Below are 22,693 nucleotides of genomic sequence, written 5' to 3' on the forward strand. Positions count from 1 at the left end.
TGGGAAGAGAGGATTGGCCAGTAACTTCGTTCTATCAATCACCCTGAGATCTGGACCTTACAGCACAGACAGCAGCTTCCTGCCAGACGCACGCGCACACATAGCTGGCAGCTTGTTTGGCTGAGGTCCAGGGTCTGGATAGCATGTCTGTTTGTTGGAGAGGAGACATTCGGTTAAACTTCTGGCTGCGTTCTCTCTCTCTCTCTGCTGAGATGTCAGCTGTTTCTGAGTTCTATGCCACAGCTCATAGCTAACTATGTGTTGAATTAAAAAACACTTCATACGGATCCTATCCCGATTGTTTCAGATAGGAATTTTCCAGAAACTTCTCCGGAGGCATAAGGATAAATCCATTCACTCTAGAATTTGAAGTAACCTATTCTAACCTGATTACCCCGAATATGGTTATATTCCCTGAGCTCTTCCTGTGTCACTGTGTAAATCTGGGCTTGTCTAAACGTGTTGAGGAGTGTGTTTTCTCAGGGTTGCTCCTATTCCTGGAAATGAGGGCTGTTAGCACAGCCATCTGCCCTATTGCCCTATATGTTGACCACCACACACACACACACACACAAACGCACACAATGACGGCAATCAATGTCCCCCACCAAGGTGTTAATGCAAACACCCCACCCCTGCCACCCTTCTCCATTAAGTGCTCTCCTGGCTGTATGTGGGCTCTATTGGGGTTTATGGGCCGTGAGCTGCCGTTACTGGGTGTGAGGAGCCATAATGGGGCTGCAGTTTCCACCTGAGACAGATGGTTCAGAGACACTGGCATCCAGTGTGGTGCTGTTATCGACACCTGTCGGAGCTAGCGGAGGATCAGCCTTGGGAACCACAGGGGCTGTCAGGGTTATCAGGCTTTTGTAAAAAAAAAAAACGCTGGAGATTTATTGACAGGGTGGCTATCAACTGTGCAAAGTTCCTCAGCTTACACACGTCAGAGGAGCTGAAATGGTCAAACCACGCAGACACCATGGTGCATAAGGCACGACAGCGACTCTTCAACCTCAGGATGCTGAAGAAGTTCAGCCTGTCCCCGAGGGCCCTCACAGTGTCCTACAGGAGCACCATCGAGAGCCTACTGTCGGGCTGCGTCACAGCCTGGTACGGCAACTCCACCGCCGCCGGTGCTACAGAGGGTGGTACGCTCAGCCGAATGCACCGTTGGGTGCACACTGCCTGCGTCGCAGGAAGGACAAGATCATCGGGGACCCGAGCCACGCCCTGTTCTCCCCACTTCCTTCACTAAGTATAGGAGCATTGTGGCAAAACCTGAAAGACTGGTCAGTAGCTTCTACACACAGATCATCAGGCTACTGAACAGCCACCACAAGTCAGCTACCTGCTCCCCCTGTCCCCCCAGACTTCCTATTTTGTGTGTGTGTGTGTGTGTGTGTGCGTGCGCGTGCGTGCGTGCGTGAGCTTGCATGAGAGACAGACAGAGAGTTCAAGTTTCCCTCAAGTCAGTCTGTTTTGTACTGTGACCCATCTACAGCCTTCCAAAATTCCCTGCTGCGACCCACCCAATAACCACAGCCACCACTGTTTCCGTTTCTGGCCCCAATAACGACCTAGAGGGAATGGGATCAGCTGTGACCCAAACCGCCATTTTAGAAATGCAACTTTCTAGTATAACAGTTTCTTTCTGAAGCAGTTGAAACAGGTAAGTGTTACCGCATGTACTCTGAGAGAGAGACACAGAGAGAGAGAGAGAGAGAGAGAGAAATAAAGTATTTATGTCATTACGGAACACTTAGGGAGCCATTAGCAGTATAGATCTTTTCCTCTGGCACACCTCCCCTCCGTTTCAAACTGTCTGGGCCAACAACCTCCTAACTGATCACACGGATTGATTGGGGAGACTTATTACCGTTGCCTCAATTAAAAAATTTGGCATGTTTTAAACCACTGCTGTACACTTAGGGCTGGTCTGCCAGATACAGACCCGCTTGGTAAACCAGCCCTAAGTCATCTAACAGACGAGTTTGCAAAGCAGAGAAACTGACTGTGAGAAAGTGGTAAGAAGGACGTAGGAGGGCTTACAGGCCTGTGATTTAGAATGCTGGTTCTGGCTGTATGTACAGAGGTCTGGTAAAGTCATAGGCTTGGGGAGTTTGGCTGGGACTGGAGATTTGTACCAGAGATAATCTCGTTGGAGGATAAACTGTCCTAAAGACGCCCAGCCCCATCAACGACAGGAGTATACTGCCACCCAGTGGATGGAAATTACAGAATAAACTTTGAAAATACTTTAACCTCACACTCTATATTTTTTTATTTATTTAACCTTTATTAAATTAGGCAAGTCAGTTAAGAACAAATTCTTATTTACAATGATGGCCTACCCCGGACGACACTGGGCCTATTGTGCGCTGCCCTATGGGACTCCCAATCACGGCCGGATGTGATACAGCCTGGATTCAAACCAGGGACTGTAGTGACCCCTCTTGCACTGAGGATGCAGTTCCTTAGACCACTGAGCTACTCAGGGGCCCAAATCTAACACCAATGCAAACGATTAAAGATCACCAATGTGTGAAACTAGGATCGCTCAATCACTAGTCTGGTATGGCAACTGCTCGGCCTCCAACCGCAAGGCACTACAGAGGGTAGTGCGTACGGTTCAGTACATCACTGGGAACAAGCTTCCTGCCATCCAGGATCTCTATACCAGGCGGTATCAGAGAAAGGCCCTAAAAATTGCCAAAGACTCCAGCCACCCTAGTCATAGACTGTTCTCTCTGCTAACGCACGGCAAGCGGTACCTGAGCTCCAAGTCTAGGTCCAAAAGGCTTCTAAACAGCTTCTACACCCAAGCCATAAGACTCCTAAACAGCGAATAAAATGATCCCGAGTGGCACAGCGATCTAAGGCACTGCATCGCGGTGCTAGGGGCTTCACTAGAGACCCTGATTTGATTCCAAGCTGTATCACAACCGGCCGTGATTGAGAGTCCCGTAGGGTGGCGCACAATTGGCTCAGCGTTGTCCGGATTAGGGTGTGGCCTGGGTAGGCCTTCACTGTAAATAAGAATTTGTTCTTAACTGAATTGCCTAGTTAACATTTTTTTTTACCTACGCGGACTATTTTCATTGTCCCCTCCCCACATTTTTACGCTGCTTCTACTCTCTGTTTATTGTCTATGCAGTTACTTTACCTCTACCTACATGTACATATTACCTCAATTACCTCAACTAACCTGTGCCCACCCCTGTATATAGTCTCGCTGTTATTTTGTTGTTGCTCTTTAATTATTATTTCTTATTTGCTATTCATTTATTTTTAACTTGCTTATTTTAGTAAATACTTTAACACGTATTTTTCTAAAAACTGCATTGTTGGTTAAGGGCTTGCAAGTAAGTATTTCACTGTAAGGTCTACTGTACACCTGTTGCAATCAGCGCATGTGACAAATAACATTTGATTTGAAATCTCTGTAGTCAATATGATGCAGATCACAACATTTATTTGTAGCAGAGAGAATTACCCCCAAGCCCCCATAGTGTAGAGTACCAGACTCGACTACACTATAACACACACACACACACACACACACACACAGGATCTCAAATCATACACGATTTAACCACATCTTCCACAGCATACTATTGTCGTGTTCTTACACAGTATAGGATCTTACATTAACACAGACAGTGACAGAGAAGGACGTGGTGAGCCCCCCGACCAGCGCGTTGACATCATGTCCCTGTGAGGGGGTGGTGACATCGTCGTAGAGCGGCATAACAGCACGGCATCAGAATTTGACGTCCCATCTAGATGTCAAGCTCCGCCCGCTGCCGACAACTCAAACCAATCACAACTAAAGACGTATAACAACATCATAAATAAACATTTAGTGAGAAAATAAATATCAATAATAATATTATGGTAATATATCCAGGGGTCTTTTTAAATAGGCTTCTCTTGGTAATCGCTGGTCAAAACTGGGACGTTATGGCTGCTGTGCCATGTTGAAATCAGATGGAAACGAAAGTGAAGGTTCGTCTTCTTAGATAGCCTTTGAAACGTTTCAATTGGTTCACATTAAATGATCAGACTTTTCAACAGCTCTCTAGGTTAAGTTCAGTCTATTCTGAGCGGATGTCATCCTCCACATTCAACGTCCAGCTAACAAGTTTCATCCCCCATTCATCAAGCGTCAGCCGGCACAGAAACACTTTCAACGGCAGTTAGAGATCGACGCTTCCCCAAATCAACTACTACATTACAGCAGCTCCAAACTTCCCTTAATCATTTGGCCTTAATCATTTAGCCGTAATCATTTGGCCTTAATCATTTGAGGAGAAACCTGTGTGTGTGCGTGCATGTGCACGTATGTGTGTGTCAGCATGCATGGAGAGTTGAAGCATTCATGACTGTCTGAGTTGTGTGTTTAAGGTAGCTGTGGTGTGTTTGTGTGTATAAGGTATGAGTGGTGTGCATGTACACTACCGGTCAAAAGTTTGGACACACCTACTCATTCAAGGGTTTTTCTTAATTTGTTTTACTATTTTCTACATTGTAGAATAATAGTGAAGACATCAACACTATGAAATAACACATGGAATCATGTAGTAAGCAAAAGTGTTAAACAAATCAAAATTCTTCAAATAGTCACTCTTTGCTTTGACAACAGCTTTGCACACTCTTGGCATTCTCTCAACCAGCTTCACCTGGAATGCTTTTCCAAAAGTCTTGAAGGAGTTCCCACATATGCTGAGCACTTGTTGGCTGCTTTTCCTTCACTCTGCTTTTCCTTCATCCCAAACCATCTCAATTTGGTTGAGGTTGGGGGATTGTGGACGCCAGGTCATCTGATGCAGCACTCAATCACTCTCTTTCTTGGTAAAATAGCCCTTACACAGTGTTGAGGTGTGAAAATCAAATGGTAGTCCCACTAAGAGCAAACCAGATGGGATGGCGTATCGCTGCAGAATGCTGTGGTAGCCATGCTGGTTGTGTGCCTTGAATTCTAAATAAATCAGACAGTGTCACCAGCAAAACACCCCCACACACTAACACCTCCTCCTCCACGCTTTACGGTGGGAAATACACATGCAGAGACATCATCCGTTCACCCACACTGCGTCTCACAAAGACAAGGCTGTTGGAACCAAAAATCTCACAATTTCCACGGGTCTAATGTCCATTGCTCGTGTTTCTTGCCCAAAGCAAGTCTCTTCTTATTATTGGTGTCCTTTAGTAGTGGTTTCTTCACAGCAATTCAACCATGAAGGCCTGATTCACAGTCTCCTCTGAACAGTTGAAGTTGAGATGTGTCTGTTACTTGAACTCTGTGAAGCATTTATTTGGTCAGCGATTTCTGAGGCTGGTAAATCTAATGAACGTATCCTCTGCAGCAGAGTTAACTCTGGGTCTTCCATTCCTGTGCAGTCCTCATGAGAGCCAGTTCTATCATAGTGCTTCATGGTTCTTGCAATTGCACTTGAAGAAACTTTCAAAGTCCTTCACATTTTCCGTATGGACTAACCTTCATGTCTAAAGTAATGATGGACTGTCGTTTTTCTTTGCTTATTTGAGCTGTTCTTGCCATAATATGGACTTGGTATTTTACTAAATAGGGCTATCTTCTGTATCCCCCCATGTCACAACACAACAGATTGGCTCAAACACATTAAGGAAAGAAATTCCACAAATTAACATTTAAGGCACACCTGTTAATTGAAATGCATTCAAGGTGACTACCTCATGAATCTGGTTGAGAGAAGCCAAGAGTGTGCAAAGCTGACATCAAGGCAAAGGGTGGCTACTTTGAAGAATCTCAAATTAAAATATAACACTTTTTTGGTTACTACATGATTCCATATGTTACTTCCTAGTTTGGATGTCTTCACTATTATTCTACAATGGAGAAAATAGTAGAAATAAAGAAAAACCATGGAATGAGCAGGTGTTCTAAAACATCTGACCGGTAGTGTTTGTCTCCTCTTTACTCCATCTCTCTATCCGACTCCTCCAGAGAGCGTTTCCTAGCGAACAGGTGGGTGGGGTCTCTTCCTCTCATGCTGGGCTGGATCTTGAAGGAGGGGGGAGACCCCATTGGCCAGTGCCAGCCGGCGGGGGCGGAGTTAGCACCTTGGTTAGACTCCTGGGGACAAGGCTTGTTCTGCAGCAGCTGGAAGAGTGTCTCCATGTCTGGCCCCAGCCTAGAAACAAACTCCGCCCTGACAACCGCCACTGTCCCCTGATCACAGGCCAGCAGAGACTGAAGCAGAGTGCTGTAGTACCTGGAACGCACACGTCGCATTAGACAAATACACCGGGTTAGTCACGCGCACACACAGTTTGGCTCACCTGTTGGGGAAGTGTGCAGGTACCTGCACCACCTCTCCAATGGCCTCAGGGTTGGAGCGAGCCACACCACAGATGTCCAGTCTACTGTAACACTCCTCCTGGACCTACACACACACACACACACACACACACACACACACACACACACACACACACACACACACACACACACACACACACACACACACACACACACACACACACACACACACACACACACACACACACACACACACACACACACCCCTTTTAACTCTCAGAAACTAGCACTTCATCCTACCACACAGTAGAGGTTATTTGGGATCACTTTGGCGCCGATAGAAAGATATGACGGCTGACACGGAGTGAATCTCTAATAAAGCCAGTGACTGACCTCAGAGATCATCCTCTGGAAGATTCCACAGCGCCTGATGGTCTGGAACACTTTAGATGTGACGCCGTTGGCAATACACCTCAGACTCTCCTTTACAAATGTCTTACCCTGTGCACACACACACACACACACACACACACACACACACACACACACACACACACACACACACACACACACACAGGGTTAGAGACACTGCGGTGGGTCGTCACAAAAGTGTGTGTGTGTGTGTGTGTGTACAGATTACCTGTGTGTTGAAGGTAGCTGCGGTGTGGAGGAACAGTTGGCAGATATCGTGCATGCCATCCGTGTCACAGGTAGAATTCTCCAGGCAGGCAAATGTTCCACATCCCATAGCTAGAGCACCATTCAAGCACCCAGCCACATCCGCTGGAGAGAGAGGGAGAGGGAGAGGGAGAGAGGGGGGGGGGGTACATCAAACTTCAGCAATTGCCAGAGGCTATAGTGGGCTACACTCACATACATTTAAGAAAGTGCCTATGTCTCTATTCATGGTAATGCAACTATTTTAGCAAGGTTTGATTACAGGAGGCAACTTTCACACCCAACTCTTGTGCATGAACCCAACGCACTCTGTATATACAGCCTTTTTAGGATAAGAACTGTAGTTTGCATCGTCTTTTGCACTTTAGGCTAACCAACGGTACTCACAGGGGCTACTGGAGGAGAAGCGTGCACGGCCAGGAGAGGATTCCTCCGGTTCGGCATCGAAGGCGGAGGTCCCCAGGACTAGGAAGATCGCGAACAGGCCGAATTTAGCTAGCATCTTGTTGAAATATGGTGATGTTCATCGGGTGCAAGAGGTAGGCTTGATTTTTGGTGGAGAACACTTGGGATGTAGCTCTCTGTTAGTTCCCTGGTTAGTGTTACATTGACGAGCTGTTTTTTTATAGCCGTTTGTTACACAAACCACTGGACCCCCAGCGGGTTTGTCCAATCAGCGACCGGCATCTCCAGTGGGGGTCGCGGTGCGTGAGTTAGGCTAATTTATCAAATGTTTCCACTGAGCGCTTTGGAACTTTCCGTGCGTCTGTTCATATTTATTCATGTAAGAACGTTCACTGTGGAAATTGAAACTAAAGTGATTATTTTATTTCAAAATGCATCGGGCGAGGTTACAATGGGTCTGCTAATGTGAGAAGCAGCTGTTCAGGTGTGGTTGTAGGAAAAAATGACTTGTCTGCAAAACCAGAAACCTTTCAGCATTGTAATACGACTACGATTAGCTCAAGTTTTGATTTAGAATAGGTGACCTCCCTAGTTAAATTAGGCCTAGGAAACTGAAATGAGTTGTTTTAAAAATTCCAGTCATGTTTCATGTTCATGTGGTTCAGTCATGTAGAAAGGCATGCGTGTGTTGGTTTGTGTGTGTGTTATGGGGGGGGGGGGGGGGGGGGGGGGGGGTTGGGGTTGTTCGTGGAGGTGGCAGGGTCTCCATGATGACCTGTGTTGCCATGGAGTAACAGTCGACAACCTATTTTGGATCTGATAACCTGTCACCGCTCATAAGAGGTTCAAATGTCTGTTAAGGGTCTCAGAGCTGTGACATGTGAGAGAGGAAATGGTTATGTTTTAACTTTCATTAACTTTCCCCTCATTCATTCTCACACCCCTTATTCTTCCCTTGACATGCACAGTCACATCTCTCTCCCTCTGGGTGCTCCTGCACGACGCCGCTCTGTCGAGTTATTCAGACATTTGCTACAGAGTTGAATGTTTTTTGATAGATGTTTTTTATTTTGGTTATATATTTTACGACCAAATACTGCGGGAACTAACAATCACCCCAGTCAAAACAGATGAACACAAACAAATCTCCAAAAACTCTTATTGTATTGTAGAAAACTGTCACGAGGAGTCGGTGACAACAGCAGCTGATTGGCCGCTGCTACCTGGGGGTTCTATGACTCCCCCAGCTCACTTTGGCAGAGTCACAACCTGACATACTTAGCTTACCTGGTAACCTGTCAGATACTCCTAACTCACCTGGTAAACCCACCAGTTAAACCTAGCACAACCAGGTTCGCATTGGGGAGGGCGCAGACAGAAAGGCCATTATTGGAGCTGACGCGATGCCTTAATCTACATGTCAGAAAGGGCATGTCTGTTCTACATAATGTATGTTGTCCAATTAGAACTCCAGGTCCCAGCCGGACTCCTCGTCTGGGGGCGGGGCCTCGCTGTCATCGGGGAAGCAGTCAAAGTTTCTGGTGTCCAGTGGACCCTCCACCTGGGAAAGATGAGACACGGCTGAGTGTGTGTGTGTGTGTGTGTGTGTGTGTGTGTGTGTGTGTGTATATGTGTGTGTGTATTAACGTGTATACTCACAGTAGGAGTGAAAGGAGGGGCCAGAGTTGTCTGTCGGAGGCCCTCCCAATTGAAACCTTCAAACCACCTGAAGACAAATAAAAAAAGAATCACAGCTAGGACAACTAAACTCAGCTCTCGTTGTTGTATCACGATGACCGTGGCTGTGTCCAAAAATGGCACCCTAATTGAGGCAAAATAATCTGCATGGGAGCTGAAGAACAAAACGTCCTTTCAGAGAATGTAGCTATTTCTGTTCCATGCAGTCCTATTGGCTGGTAGGTCCAGCAGTCCTCGTCACCACGGTAACTCTTACTTGTGTTTCTGGATGTCCTTCACCCCATTCTTCTGGTTCCCCACCCTCTCAGATGGGTTGTCCCTGGGCAACACACATACACACACACACACACACACAGTCACATATACACACTCTGCAGCAAGCACCATTTGATGAGGTCTCTATGCTCTGTGTTTGTGCGTGGTGTGTGTGGGTGTGTGTGTTTGTTTGTGTGGGCGTGTAACCTGCAGAGGCGTTTGATGAGGTTGGCAGCACTCTTGGAGATCTTCTTGGGGAACTCCACCATGTCGATTCCTCTCAGGATGATGTTATAGGTGTTCATAGGGTCAGAACCAGAGAACGGAGGACTGGAGAGGAGGTGGGGAGGGAGAGAGAGATAGAGAAAGACAATCCCGGCATTGAGACCAATAAGAAGATCCCATATCTGAGCGCGCGCACACACACACACACACACGCGCGCGCGGTGTACCTGCCGCTGAGCAGTTCATAGATGAGTATCCCCAGGGACCAGCAGTCTGCAGAGATGTCGTGTCCCTTGTTCAGGATGATCTCTGGGGCCACGTATTCTGGAGTCCCACAGAACGTCCACGTCTTCTGACCCAGACCCACCTTCTTAGCAAAGCCAAAGTCCACCTGATAGATAAACACGCACACTTAAATATGGTGCTTTTTGTTCTGTGTGTCTGCGCCCCGAGATTCAATCAACTGAAGACGAAGGAAAAACCACACTGCATGCTTATTCCGAAAACTCAATGCCGCGTCGGAGGTGTTTGTGCGTGCACTAGTACCAGTTTGGCGTATCCTCGTTGGTCCAGTATGATGTTCTCAGGTTTGAGGTCTCTGTAGATGATGCCTCGAACATGGAGGAAGACCAGAGCCTCTACAACACAGCCTGTATAGAACCGTGTGGTGCCGTCCTCAAACGAACCCCTAGAAGAGTCAGATAAACATGTTTAGGCCCATAGATGATCCAGGGGTGCTCAGACTATCAACCGCGACTCTATTGATATGTAACAATTTGCCAGGGCGAGGGTTCTGGTTCGGGTTGAACTGGGAGGTGGACGTGAAGCTAGGGTTAGGTTGTGGATTGTGGTTGAGGGTTAGAGTTGAACCGGGATGTGGGCATGACGCTAGGGTTAGTTGATAGCTGGCTGAGCAGTTTGTGTACAGTCAGGTTTCATTTGGAGACGTTCTAGACCTACACACACACCTGGCACTCAGTAGAGTCCACAGTTCTCCTCCCAGACAGGCCTCCTGCAGCATGTACAGATACTTAGAGTCCCTAAACGTCCGATACAACCTGGACAAGGACACACAGCGTCAGTGTGTGTGTGTGTGTGTGTGCGTAATTGTCAGTGAAGTGGCTGTGTGGTGTGTGTGTGTGTTTGTGTGTGTGTGTACCGGACGGTGAAGGGGCCGTGTGCGTCCATCATGATGCGTCTCTCTGAGAGGATGTGGCCCTGTTGGCTGGTGTCCAGAATGTGACGCTTCTTCAGAACCTTCATAGCAAACGTCCTGCTGGTGTCACTCTTCAACTGCACCTGAACACACACACACACACACATTATACATATTAAAACACACACACACACACACAGGCGTTGCACACACACACAGTCCTGTTAGCGCACACACGTTATACACACACTCGCACCCACCAGTTCGACGCGACTGAAGCCTCCAATTCCGAGGGTGCAGATGACGTGGAAATCGTTGAGAGACACGCTGGAGAAAAACACTGCCTCTGCCTCCAACCTGGAGACGGAGGGGGGTCAATCAATTGCCCAATATCTTTTCACTGAAACTAGCGAGTCTGTGTGGTTGGATATATCACAAACCAAATGTACTAAACTTAGTTTGGGTGAAACAAGAGAAAGGAGGATCGAAAGAAGAGAATTCAGAGGTGTAGCGACACTTACTTGGCCTTGAGCTCGTCACTCTCGTTGTGTCTGCTGCTGTCGTCATCAAGCCCTCCTATCAGCTGCATGAACGACCTGGAACAGGGGAGGGGTTAGGGTTACACAACCCCGCATCTACCAACGAAGAAGGGTTCAGTTACACACACACACGCACCACAGGAGGTTGGTGGCGCCTTAATTGGGGAGGACGGGCTCATAGTAATGACCGGAGTGGAATGGTCAACTCATCGAACACGTGGTTTCCATGTGTTTGACACGGTCTCATTTACTCCATTCCAGCCATTATTTTGAGCCATCCTCAACTCAGCAGCCTCCTGTGGGACACACACACACACACACACACACACACTCTTGCTTTCTCCCCCCAAGGGTCTCTCACTCTCTGTCCACGACCAGACAGGTCACTCCCCCTACTGCTGTGACACTGGCCGTACGAACATCCTCCCTGGGGAGAGAGAGAAATATTTATTCATTCATTCATTATAAACATAAATAAGCAGTCATCTTTATTATTTTCCTTTGCAAAACACAACTCTACTCTAATCATATGAGACTATATGTTTACTTAGGCAATTGGTTGGTGTGTTTGGTTGTTCTCTAAAGCTGCTGGTTGTTGTTTGGTTGTTAGAGGTGTTTTTTGGTTGTTCTCTAAAGCTGTTTGTTGTTTTTTGGTTGTTAGTGGTGTTGTTTGGTTGTTAGAGGTGTTTTTTGGTTGTTCTCTAAAGCTGCTGGTTGTTGTTTGGTTGTTAGAGGTGTTGTTTGGTTGTTAAAGGTGTGTTTGGTTGTTAGAGGGGAGTGTTTGGTTGTTCTCTAAAGCTGCTTGTTGTTGTTTGGTTGTTAGAGGGGAGTGTTTGGTTGTTCTCTAAAGCTGTTTGTTGTTGTTTGGTTGTTAGTGGTGTTGTTTGGTTGTTAGAGGTGTTGTTTGGTTGTTAGAGGTGTGTTTGGTTGTTAGTGGTGTTGTTTGGTTGTTAGAGGTGTTGTTTGGTTGTTAGTGGTGTTGTTTGGTTGTTAGAGGTGTTGTTTGGTTGTCAGAGGTGTGTTTGGTTGTTCTCTAAAGCTGTTTGTTGTTGTTTGGTTGTTAGAGGTGTTTTTTGGTTGTTCTCTAAAGCTGCTGCTTGTTGTTTGGTTGTTAGAGGTGTTGTTTGGTTGTTAGAGGGGAGTGTTTGGTTGTTCTCTAAAGCTGCTTGTTGTTGTTTGGTTGTTAGAGGTGTTGTTTGGTTGTTAGAGGAGTTGTTTAGTTGTTAGTGGTGTGTTTGGTTGTTCTCTAAAGTTGCTGGTTGTTGCTTGGCTGTTAGAGGTGTTGTTTGGTTGTTAGAGGTGTTGTTTGGTTGTTAGAGGTGTGTTTGGTTGTTAGAGGTGTTGTTTGGTTGTTAGAGGTGTTGTTTGGTTGTTAGAGGGGAGTGTTTGGTTGTTCTCTAAAGCTGCTTGTTGTTGTTTGGTTGTTAGAGGGGAGTGTTTGGTTGTTCTCTAAAGCTGCTTGTTGTTGTTTGGTTGTTAGAGGTGTGTTTGGTTGTTCTCTAAAGCTGCTTGTTGTTGTTTGGTTGTTAGAGGTGTGTTTGGTTGTTCTCTAAAGCTGCTTTTTGTTGTTTGGTTGTTAGAGGTGCTGTTGTCTCACCCTTTTAGCGCCTGCTCTCCAAACCAGTCCCCCCTAGAGAGTGTGGTCAGAAACTCTGGCTCCTCATTGGATGATTTCTGTTGCGTGACCTTTACCTGAGCGCAGACAGGAGAGACAAGAAAAAAAGGGGGGAGAGGAGAGGGGAAGAGAGAGGAAGTTATTGGGAGGAAGTCTGTGAACTTAAATTATGATTATTACTGGTATGTTTTAATTGCATTACTGATTGTGTCCACATGGTGGCAGTGTGATTGTGATTTTATACACTTCTCTCCTCCACCTCCTCTTCCTTACCTGTCCTTCGCTGATGATGAAGAAGGTGTCTCCTGTGGCGCCCTGCCTGATGATGTAATCACCTTCACTATAGTGAGTCTGAGCGAGAGAGAGATAGATAGAGAGAGGGAGAAAGAGAGATGAGGAAAGGGAGTGGGAGAGGATAAGGGAGAGGGAGAGAGACAGAGGACAGCAGAGGAGGAGAGAGAGAGAGGTGGGGAGCAGGAGAGGACAAGGGAGGGGGAAAGAGAAAGAACAGCAGAATAGGAGAGAGAGAGGTGGGCAGAGAGACAAAGGGAGAGAGTGAAAGATGGAGGGAGGGAGAGATGGAGAGAGAGGACAGCAAGGGAAAAGAGAGAGAGGGGCATGGCTCTCAGACAGAAGCACTTTCCCACAGAAAGGAGAAACAGTCTGCGTGTCTCTAAAAGCTGGAAGGCATGTGACTATGGCAGTATGCAGTTAACACACACACACACGCAAGTGCCCTCACGCACACACACGAACACACAAACTCTTAAAACAAATCCACACTGACTGTCACCACCAGCTGCTCTCCATCTGACCATGCTTGTGTGTGTGTGTGTGTGTGTGTGTGTGTGTGTGTGTGTGTGTGTGTGTGTGTGTGCACTCCTCACCTCCTCCAGAACATCAGCTACCTTACTAAGAACGTCCTCAGGCAACGACTGAAAGGAGGGAACACTGACAGAAAGAGAAAGAGAGGGAGAGAGAGAGCGATGGAGAGAGAACAACAACATGCTTGCCAAAATCAATTGTGTGAATAATAATAATTTGAAAATACGTGACTAGGGTTGCAAAGGGAGGGTATATTACTTGAAACTTTCTAAGTTTACCAGTAAACTACTAGAATTTTGGTAACTTTCAAGAATTTCATGTAATTTATTACAAAACATCTAGTGGCCATTTGGGGTACTTCAGATTATCTCAGGTGTTTGTAATTATCTCTGGCCCTCTGCGTGGACTTAGAATATAGAATATAGAATAATAGAATATATCAAATAATCTAAAAATATGATTTTAAAATAAAAAATAGAGTGGCGAAGCTGTAATACATTATTTTAAATATAAACCATCAACTTAGTGAATACCATTTAATATGAGGGTTTCAGCACTTTATTGTCCCTCAGATGAAATCGTGGAGAGGAATGTGTATCCTTCTGTCCATCCGCTCGTACGTTAGTTACACACGATAAGGACACGGATATAAAACATGAATAATATAAATACTTATTTTAAAAAAATAGTTATTTTAGTATACATTTCCAAAATTACCATAGATTACCTGTTAAATACCAAAATGACAGAGTATTCCAGTAACTTTGGTAAATGACTTGTAGCTTTGCAACCCTAGACGAGACAGAAGCTAGCGAACATTCTGTGTTCTGTGGCTACTGAATCTTAATCATCTGTCTATCCAACTAGGCTCACAGAAGTCTGCATAGCTGCAGAATAAAGAGTGTGTTCCAAGCAGAAGCGAACCGTGCTTGTGTGTGTGTGTGCATGCGTGCCTGTGTTTGTGTGTGTGTGTGTGTGTGTGTGTGGGTGCGTGCGTGCCTGTGTTTGTGTGTGTGTGTGTGTGGGTGCGTGCGTGCGTGCCTGTGTTTGTGTGTGTGTGTGTGGGTGCGTGCGTGCGTGCCTGTGTTTGTGTGTGTGTGTGGGTGCGTGCGTGCCTGTGCTTGTGTGTGTGTGTGTGCATACATGTGTGCGTGCGTGCCTGTGTGTGTGTGTGTGTGGGTGTGTGCCTGTGTTTGTGTGTGTGTGTGTGTGTGTGTGGGTGCATGCGTGTGTGCGTGCGTGCCTGTGCCTGTGTTTGTGTTTGTGTTTGTGTGTGTGTGCGTGCGTGCCTGTGTTTGTGTGTTTGTGTGTGTGTTAGCTGTGCGTGTGTGTGTGTGTGTGTGTGTTACCTGCGGAGGAACTCCATATACTGGGAGTGTTTAATGAGTCCAGTCCTCATCATGATGGTCTGGAAACCCTGTCTGTCTATCGCCCACAGCTTAATGTCCGTCAGAGCTGGAGGGAGAAATGGAGAGCGAGAAAGACAGAGGAAGAAAGAGGGAGAGGAAAAAGAGAGGGGGAGAGAGAGAGAGAAGAGAGGGGGACAGAAAGGCAGAGAGAAGGGTTCAGAGAGAGATATGAGGAAGTGGAGGGGTGAAAGAAGAGCAGGACAATTTCAATGAATTTCAAAGCCTCCATATTCACACCTACTGCTCACAGGAACACTCTCCATCCCGTTCAACACAAAGACGATAATATGAATCAATTCTTTAGCAAGTAGCCAGTCGAGGGAATCTCAATGAAAGACTCACATACACAAACAATCAGAGAGATGCAGGCCATGCGTGCGTGTGTGTGTGTGTGTGGTTCTCAATCTCAATGAAAGACTCACATACACAAACAATCAGAGAGATGCAGGCCCTGCGTGCGTGTGTGTGTGTGTGTGGTTGCAAAAGGAATGAACAGGGCACAGTTTCAAGGTCTCGCTCTTTTTCTCTCACACACATTTACAACCACACGTACTGCGCACTTTATGAAAAACATACACACACAATAATACACGGACAAAAGTACACACGCAGTCACATGTGCAACAACACGCGGCAGCACAGTACACATAGCAGTTGATAGCAAATGCCATTATCTCAACAGTTCTCCTTCTAGAGATGAGAGCCTTCACATTCCCACTCTAATTATCTGCTATAACACACACACACACACACACACACACACACACACACACACACACACACACACACACACACACACACACACACACACACCTCTAATAAGAGGGTAATTATATAGATTATATTTATATATATACACATTTCACCTCCTCCTGCAGCCCCTCACAGACCCTGTCCTCACCCCCTCCGCCCACACCACACATGTTCACTACCTGTCAATCAACTCCGGTGATGGAGAGAGACAGAGACATGAGGAAGAATGAAGGGACAAAACACATGGTCCAATCAAAAGACTTGCGGGTGTGGAAAGAGGAGAGGACAGAGGAGGGGAAAGGATGGGGGAGAGATGCTAAAGGAGAGGGACTGAGAAAGCAGTCAGAGGAGTTGTTTCTTTTCCTATTCACATCTCTCTCTCCCTCTCTCGCTCAGCAGACCAATAACTGCCTGACCCTGAATAGCATTGTACAGTAAACACTTCACCACTCAGAGAGAGAGAGAGACAAAAAAAAGAAGAAAGATTAAAAGATGTCAGAGGATGATTTGTGAACTGCGGAGGTGGACACATACTCACGCGCACACACACACACAGGCAGGCAGCCTACTGACAGGACTGGCATATTACAGCCCAAATCAGACAGTCACCGCCTACAGAGTGTGTGTGTGTGTGTGTGTGTGTGTTTTTCAATTATTACTGTATCTCTCTGCTGAAATTAAATAAATACTTTTAGCACAGCGTAGATCTGACACCACGCCTCACCCCAATCACTTAGCCTAAACACATGCATACACACACACACACACGTCTGACACCAAATCTCACCTCAATCCATCAGACTAAACGTCAGTGGCAGAGAGGAGGATGAAGAAATTACAAAAACAATTCCTAATCCTGAACTCAATCAAATAAGTGTGTGTGTGTTTTACCTAAAATAGCAGCGATGTGTGTGTGTGTGTGTGTGTTACCTGTAACAGTAGCAGTCCTGGTACAGTTGTAGAGGATGGCCAGTTCTCCAAAGACCTTCCCGGGATCGATGGTGCACAGCTTTTGTTCCCCTTTAGTCACCTCCACCTTTCCCTCTACACACACACACAACCGCACACACTCAGGCACGCACATAAACAACATTACATCATCAAACCTGCCTGAACTGAACAGAACTCCCCAACCATTCACACTTACAGTTGAAGTCGGAAGTTTACATACATTTAGGTTGGAGTCATTAAAACTCGTTTTTTCAACCACTCCACAAACTTCTTGTTAACAAACTTTAGGCAAGTCAGTTAGGACATCTACTTTGTGCATGACACAAGTAATTTTCCCAACAATTGTTAACAGACAGATTATTTCACTATAATTCACTGTATCACAATTCCAGTGGGTCAGATGTTTACATACACTAAGTTGACTGTGCCTTTAAACAGATTAGAAAATTCCAGAAAATTATGCCACGGATTTAGAAGCTTCTGAAACACCTGTGGATGTATTTCCAGGCCTACCTTCAAACTCAGTCCCTCTTTGCTTGACATCATGGCAAAATGAAAAGAAATCAGCCAAGACCTCAGAAAAAAAATTGTAGACCTCCACCAGTCTGGTTCATCCTTGGAACAATGTTCAAACGCCTGAAGGTACCACGTTCATCTTTACAAACAATAGTACTCAAGTATAAACACCATGGGACCACGCAGCCGTCATACCGCTCAGGAAGGAGACACGTTTTGTCTCCTAGAGATTAACGTTCTTTGGTGCGAAAAATGCAAATCAATCCCAGAACAACAGCAAAGAACCTTGTGATGATGGTGGAGGAAACAGGTACAAAAGTATCAGTTCGCAACTGCACATGGGGACAAAGATGGTACTTTTTGGAGAAATGTCCTCTGGTAACAAAAATAGAACTGTTTGGCCTTAATGACCATTGTTATGTTTGGAGGAAAAAGGGTGAGGCTTGCAAGCCAAAGCACACCATTGCAACTGTGAAGCACGGGGGTGGCAGCATCATGTTGTGTGGGTGCTTTGGTGTAGGAGGGACTGCTGGGCTTCACAAAATCTATGGCATCATGAGGCTGGAAAATTATGTAGATATATTGAAGCAAGATCTCAAGACATCAGTCAGGAAGTTAAAGCTTGGTCGCAAATGGATCTTCCAAATGGACAATGACCCCAAGCATACTTCCAAAGTTGTGGCAAAATGGCTTAAGGACAACAAAGTCAAGTTATTGGAGTGGCCATCACAAAGGGGCCAAAATTCACCCAACTTATTGTGGGATGCTTGTGGAAGGCTACCCGAAACGTTTGACCCAAATTAAATAATTTAAAGGCAATGCTACCAATACTAATTGAGTCTATGTAAACTTCTGAGCCACTCGTAATGCAATGAAAGAAATAAAAGCATAAAAGCTGAAATTATTTCATTCTCTTTAATATTATTCTGACATTTCACATTCTTAAAATAAAGTGGTGATCCTAACTGACCTAAGACTGGGAATTTTTACTAGGATTAAATGTCAGGAATTGTGAAAAACTGAGTTTAAATGTATTTGGCTAAGATGTATGTAAACTTCTGACTTCAACTGTAAAGGACTGCATTAATATTAATCATCTCTTCATGGTAATACACCCATACTCTCTAGATGGATGTTTACCAAAGTGAATGGACTGTATAATCAACATGGTCTAATTGTGTGTGTCTGTGTGTGTGTGAATGAGAAACAGAGAGAGACAAAGAGACTCTGGTAAAAAGAGAGAGGACAGATTAGATATTTTTCAGGGGAGAGGAGTCGAGGTGTCAGGAACAGATGTTTCAAAGCGCCTGAGAGAGCAAGAAGTGTGTGTGTGTGTGTGTGTGTGTGTGTGTGTGTGTGTGTGTGACCTGTCTGCCTCTGCTACAGTGAGCTCACTGTATGATATCACCTGATATATATAGTATAATCAAAGATTCTTATAACTAAACCAAGATAGACCACAGCCTGTTGTTTCAAATGGGAGCAATGAGCCATAGATGGCAGAACAAGCAAGGAGGTGGGCAGAGCCAAAAACGAGCTAATGAGATCCTATTGGCGTTTGCTAGCATTTGGGGAACTCGTACTCTAAAGTGCGCGTGAGCAGTAACTCAATTCACATTTCCACACCTTCTATTTTAAAAATCTTGGCAAAGGGTAAAGTCTAAAGAACGTAGTCCAATCTGTTCGTAACAAATTGTAGTTTTGGGAACAGAGAACTGTATTGAGATCAAATGTTTGATGAGTAAATTAGCAGAATGTCTGGCAAAATCCATCTTGTTCCATCATCTCCCACTGCCGGCCACTGGGCTTCCTCTCACTACCATATTTGGTAGTGAAACACCAACCGGATGCTTCACATTTATACATTCTGTGAAATATCTGTCTCATTGTGGTATTATCTGTCCCTCCCTTGCCTCCCCTTTCGCCTAGACTGTCATAACTTATCTCCTATCTACTTCCCTCCCCCCTTCCTCTCTCACAGTCTCGCCCTCTTCTCTTTCACCCTCGCTCCCTCCATCTCTCACCCTCCCTCCCTCCACCTGTCACCCTCTCTCGCCTTCTCGCTCACCCTCGCTCCCCCTTCTCTCTATCCCTCGTCATTGCCCTATTTTTCCCCGTCCTCTCTTTCGCTTCATCCCTCCCTCCTCCCCATCCCTCCACCTCCCTCCATGCCTCTCACCCTCCAGCACATAGACCAGAGATCCGTCGTCTCCCTCCTGTATGACACAGCAGCCCCGGGCCAGACGAGTGGGATGCATACAGTCAACTATGGTCTGAATCTACAGAGTGAGAGTGAGAGAGACATAGAGAAAGAGACAAAGAGAGAGAGACAAAGCAAGAGACCCGTTAATAAAAATATAGCACTTGTTTCATTAAATTGAGAGAGAAAGAGAGAGTATGTGAGAGAGAGGGGGGGGGATAAATAATTGGATATCTAAGAATAGACAGTGAGAGTAGCAGTAGTACCACAGTAATACTATACAGTTGTAGTAATACTAGTACCTGTCCCTGCTCCAGGTGTTTCATGAATTCATTCTCCAACAGAGCTCTATGGATCAGCTCTCTAGACCTGTACACATGTACAGAGACAGGATCAGTGTGTGTGTGTGTGTGTGTGTGTGTGTGTGTGTGTGTGTGTGTGTGTGTGTGTGTGTGTGTGTGTGTGTGTGCACGTGCGCGTACTCACTCTTCACTCTTGCTGTAGTTGGTGAGTGTGACGTGTGCGAGTTGGGCAGGGTCCAGGGCTGTGGGTTCTGCTGATATTGCCTGTCTCTTAGTCCTCTGCGGCTCATCAGGCACTGGTGGGGACAGCCCGGGTCCTGACAGACACCCATTTTGGTCAGGCTTTACCTCAGCGAGCTAACACAGTCTTGTGGCAGTTAGGAGACCGCGTTCAACCCCAATCTGTCACATTAGCCGTGAGAGTGATGGCTCACAGGTTCATGCCTAACTACCCTTGAATTCACTTGAACACCTCCAGGTGCATTATGACTGGTCTGGTACCCTGTGTTGTTTTCCGTTTCCCCTAGGTCTGTGTTGTATTAGAGGTGCATGTTCATGTCATGTAAGGGTGTAACGAGTAGCACCTACCTGTGTTCTCTGTGCTCCCAGTGGCCCCTGCGTGTTGAGGAGCGTTGCGATGGCGGTCCAGTTCTGTCTGCAGCTGTCGGATGAGATCATCCTTGGTGTCCAGCTCCAACTCCAGCTCATCTATCAGACTGTCTCTCTGGCGGAGCTCCTCGATCTTCAGCTGCAGTGCAAACTGCAAGTCCCTCAAAGTACCCATAGCCCTGATATGCACATTACATGCAGGAGGAAAGGCAGTCAGACAGAGGCACACACACAGGAATGGGGAATAAAGAGTTTCACTAGTGAGTTTTGGGGACTCCACCACATGCTGAATTCATTATTGCTTAATCCACACAAACACAGTGAAATACAATAACCATATGCACATGCAGGTTACTATAAAACGGAAATATCTAACACACATAAACCACTTACTGATACTTTGGGGATGTCGCGTTAATGCAGTAAAAATACATTTGAAGATGTAAAACATGTTGTCTTACCTGTCCAAGCGCTTGTCTGGGTGTAAGTGAAGAAGATGCGCGTACCGACTGCTAATGCTGCACTCACAGTTATGTGCCGATCTTCAATCTCATCGTGTGTAAATTGATTTATAGCTGATGTGAAAATCAAACAGGACAGGCTAATCGAAATGAGACTGCGACGAATGTTAATTAAAAACGGAAGTTTTAAAGGTGTATAAAGACACTTCAGATCATGAAGATAGACATACCAACCAGACACATTCTCTCCCTTTGCCGGTTGCGCTCGAGTGAAGAGCCGATCGCTCAAATTACAATTTCTAGAGTATTCAATGTAGCCATACGCGGAGCTGTGCGCGCGTGTCCATTGGCATACAAATGTAGATATATTTTTTACATAAACGTATGGGTGATTAGTTTACATCATTTAAATAATATCCTTAACATACATATTGGATTCACATGTTTTGCCTGAGATGTGTCAAGCTCAATATGTTGAATAGGTCTATTGCTAATAAGATTGTTAACAACTTTTACAACTTTTTTATATGTAGACAAATTCACGTTACGTTTTTTTGTATATGTAAAACAACTTTATTCATCAACCGTGACGAATCTCCACATCAGATTGTAAATCTATATTTGTTGCATCCAGACGAATCTGCGGTCGCCACATCTTGATTTACTTATAAGAAAAACCATCATGGCGGCGCCCTGCACGGAAAACAATCACAAGCAAGGCAAATTGGAATTGTATCCTATGTACTCCACATAAGACGTCAATATGACGGTTATTGACATTAACGCTTGGTCGTAAATTGCCTCTTTAATATTGTATGCATATTTTGATAATTTAGCATGAATCAGTGAAAACTTCCTTGACAGTCCCGCAGTGTACTAGACGTCCCGTTCCCATCAAGTCGCGAGGCGTCCATCGCGCTCCAGTCCCTCTCCCCAGACCGTGAGCCCCGGAAAGGAGGCATCAGCAAGGAGCTCACGGTGTCCGGCTGCACGCTGTCTGTGTGAGTGTCTGTTGTGTGTTCGCGTGTACTACCACCAAGTGTAATCAATGGTGGAAGTGTATATGGTGGTACCACTGTATACGAGGTTAAGTTGTATCATACTGACCGTCCATGTGAATCTATCTCCTGTCTCTTCCATCCCTCTTTCCATTAGGAGGTGGAGAGCAGATGAGGCCCGTATTCTGCGTGTCTCTGTGGGGTCGTTTATGGACCACCTCTCCCTTGTGATGGAGACCATGGAGGCCTTTGGACCCCCTGTCTCTGTGACCACACAAACGCACACCGTCAGCTCTACGATGACATGACCAGAGGGAAAGAAGAGAAACCCAGGATGAGCTGTAATGATCCCCAGTACAGAGGGACACCCATGTCCCAATTTCCATCATTCTATTCAAATAAGTGGAACTACTGGAACAAAAAAAAAACAGAAGTACAAGTGCTTTTTATTTAGACACATGGGAATTGCCTCATTTCAGTGACATATGGATAGACTATTTCTTTGTTTAGATTTGTCTATGTATTCATTTGGTTGTATTGTGGAATAAACTTTCAATTTTTCAAAATGATCAGTGTGATTGCACGAAACATTAGGAACACTTGCTCTTTCCGTGAGACTAACCAGGTGAAAGCTATGATCCTTTATCGATGTCACTTGTTAAAGCCACTTCAGTGTAGAGGAAGGGGAGGAGACCGGTTAAAGAAGGATTTCTAAGCCTCGAGACCACTGAGATATGGATTTTGAATGCGTGCCATTCAGAGGGTGAATTGGCAAGACTAAATATAAGTGCCTTTGT

General features: G+C 45.6%; 3 protein-coding genes across 3 annotated transcripts; 1 reads left to right on the plus strand and 2 right to left on the minus strand.

Annotated features, from left to right (window-relative positions):
* Positions 1–3,442: 3,442 nt before the first annotated feature.
* stc1l (stanniocalcin 1, like) lies at positions 3,443–7,637 on the minus strand. Its single transcript, XM_036968024.2, has 5 exons — positions 7,367–7,637; positions 6,942–7,084; positions 6,695–6,802; positions 6,322–6,425; positions 3,443–6,254 (listed from the first exon to the last, which is right to left on the minus strand). The coding sequence occupies exons 1-5, from the start codon at positions 7,479–7,481 to the stop codon at positions 5,957–5,959; spliced, it is 768 nt and encodes a 255-aa protein (XP_036823919.2). The 5' UTR covers positions 7,482–7,637; the 3' UTR covers positions 3,443–5,956.
* Positions 7,638–8,531: 894 nt separating this feature from the next.
* LOC110509641 (cGMP-dependent protein kinase 1) lies at positions 8,532–21,169 on the minus strand. Its single transcript, XM_036968020.2, has 21 exons — positions 20,899–21,169; positions 20,417–20,616; positions 20,013–20,145; positions 19,829–19,895; positions 19,506–19,605; positions 16,790–16,903; positions 15,047–15,152; positions 13,760–13,823; positions 13,146–13,223; positions 12,855–12,949; positions 11,619–11,684; positions 11,240–11,314; positions 10,979–11,075; positions 10,722–10,861; positions 10,531–10,620; positions 10,109–10,250; positions 9,790–9,953; positions 9,545–9,667; positions 9,339–9,401; positions 9,044–9,110; positions 8,532–8,945 (listed from the first exon to the last, which is right to left on the minus strand). Exons 2-21 carry the CDS (start codon positions 20,610–20,612, stop codon positions 8,847–8,849), a joined length of 2,079 nt encoding a protein of 692 aa, XP_036823915.2. The 5' UTR covers positions 20,613–20,616; positions 20,899–21,169; the 3' UTR covers positions 8,532–8,846.
* A 361-nt stretch (positions 21,170–21,530) lies between these two features.
* On the plus strand, positions 21,531–22,462 carry lage3 (L antigen family member 3). The gene is made up of 3 exons (XM_021590654.3): positions 21,531–21,630; positions 21,771–21,899; positions 22,054–22,462. The coding sequence occupies exons 1-3, from the start codon at positions 21,581–21,583 to the stop codon at positions 22,202–22,204; spliced, it is 330 nt and encodes a 109-aa protein (XP_021446329.1). The 5' UTR covers positions 21,531–21,580; the 3' UTR covers positions 22,205–22,462.
* The last annotated feature ends 231 nt before the right edge of the window (positions 22,463–22,693 follow it).

This window comes from Oncorhynchus mykiss, chromosome 29 (genome assembly GCF_057628025.1).
Source record: "Oncorhynchus mykiss isolate SJ-2025 chromosome 29, ASM5762802v1, whole genome shotgun sequence".
NCBI lineage: Eukaryota > Metazoa > Chordata > Actinopteri > Salmoniformes > Salmonidae > Oncorhynchus > Oncorhynchus mykiss.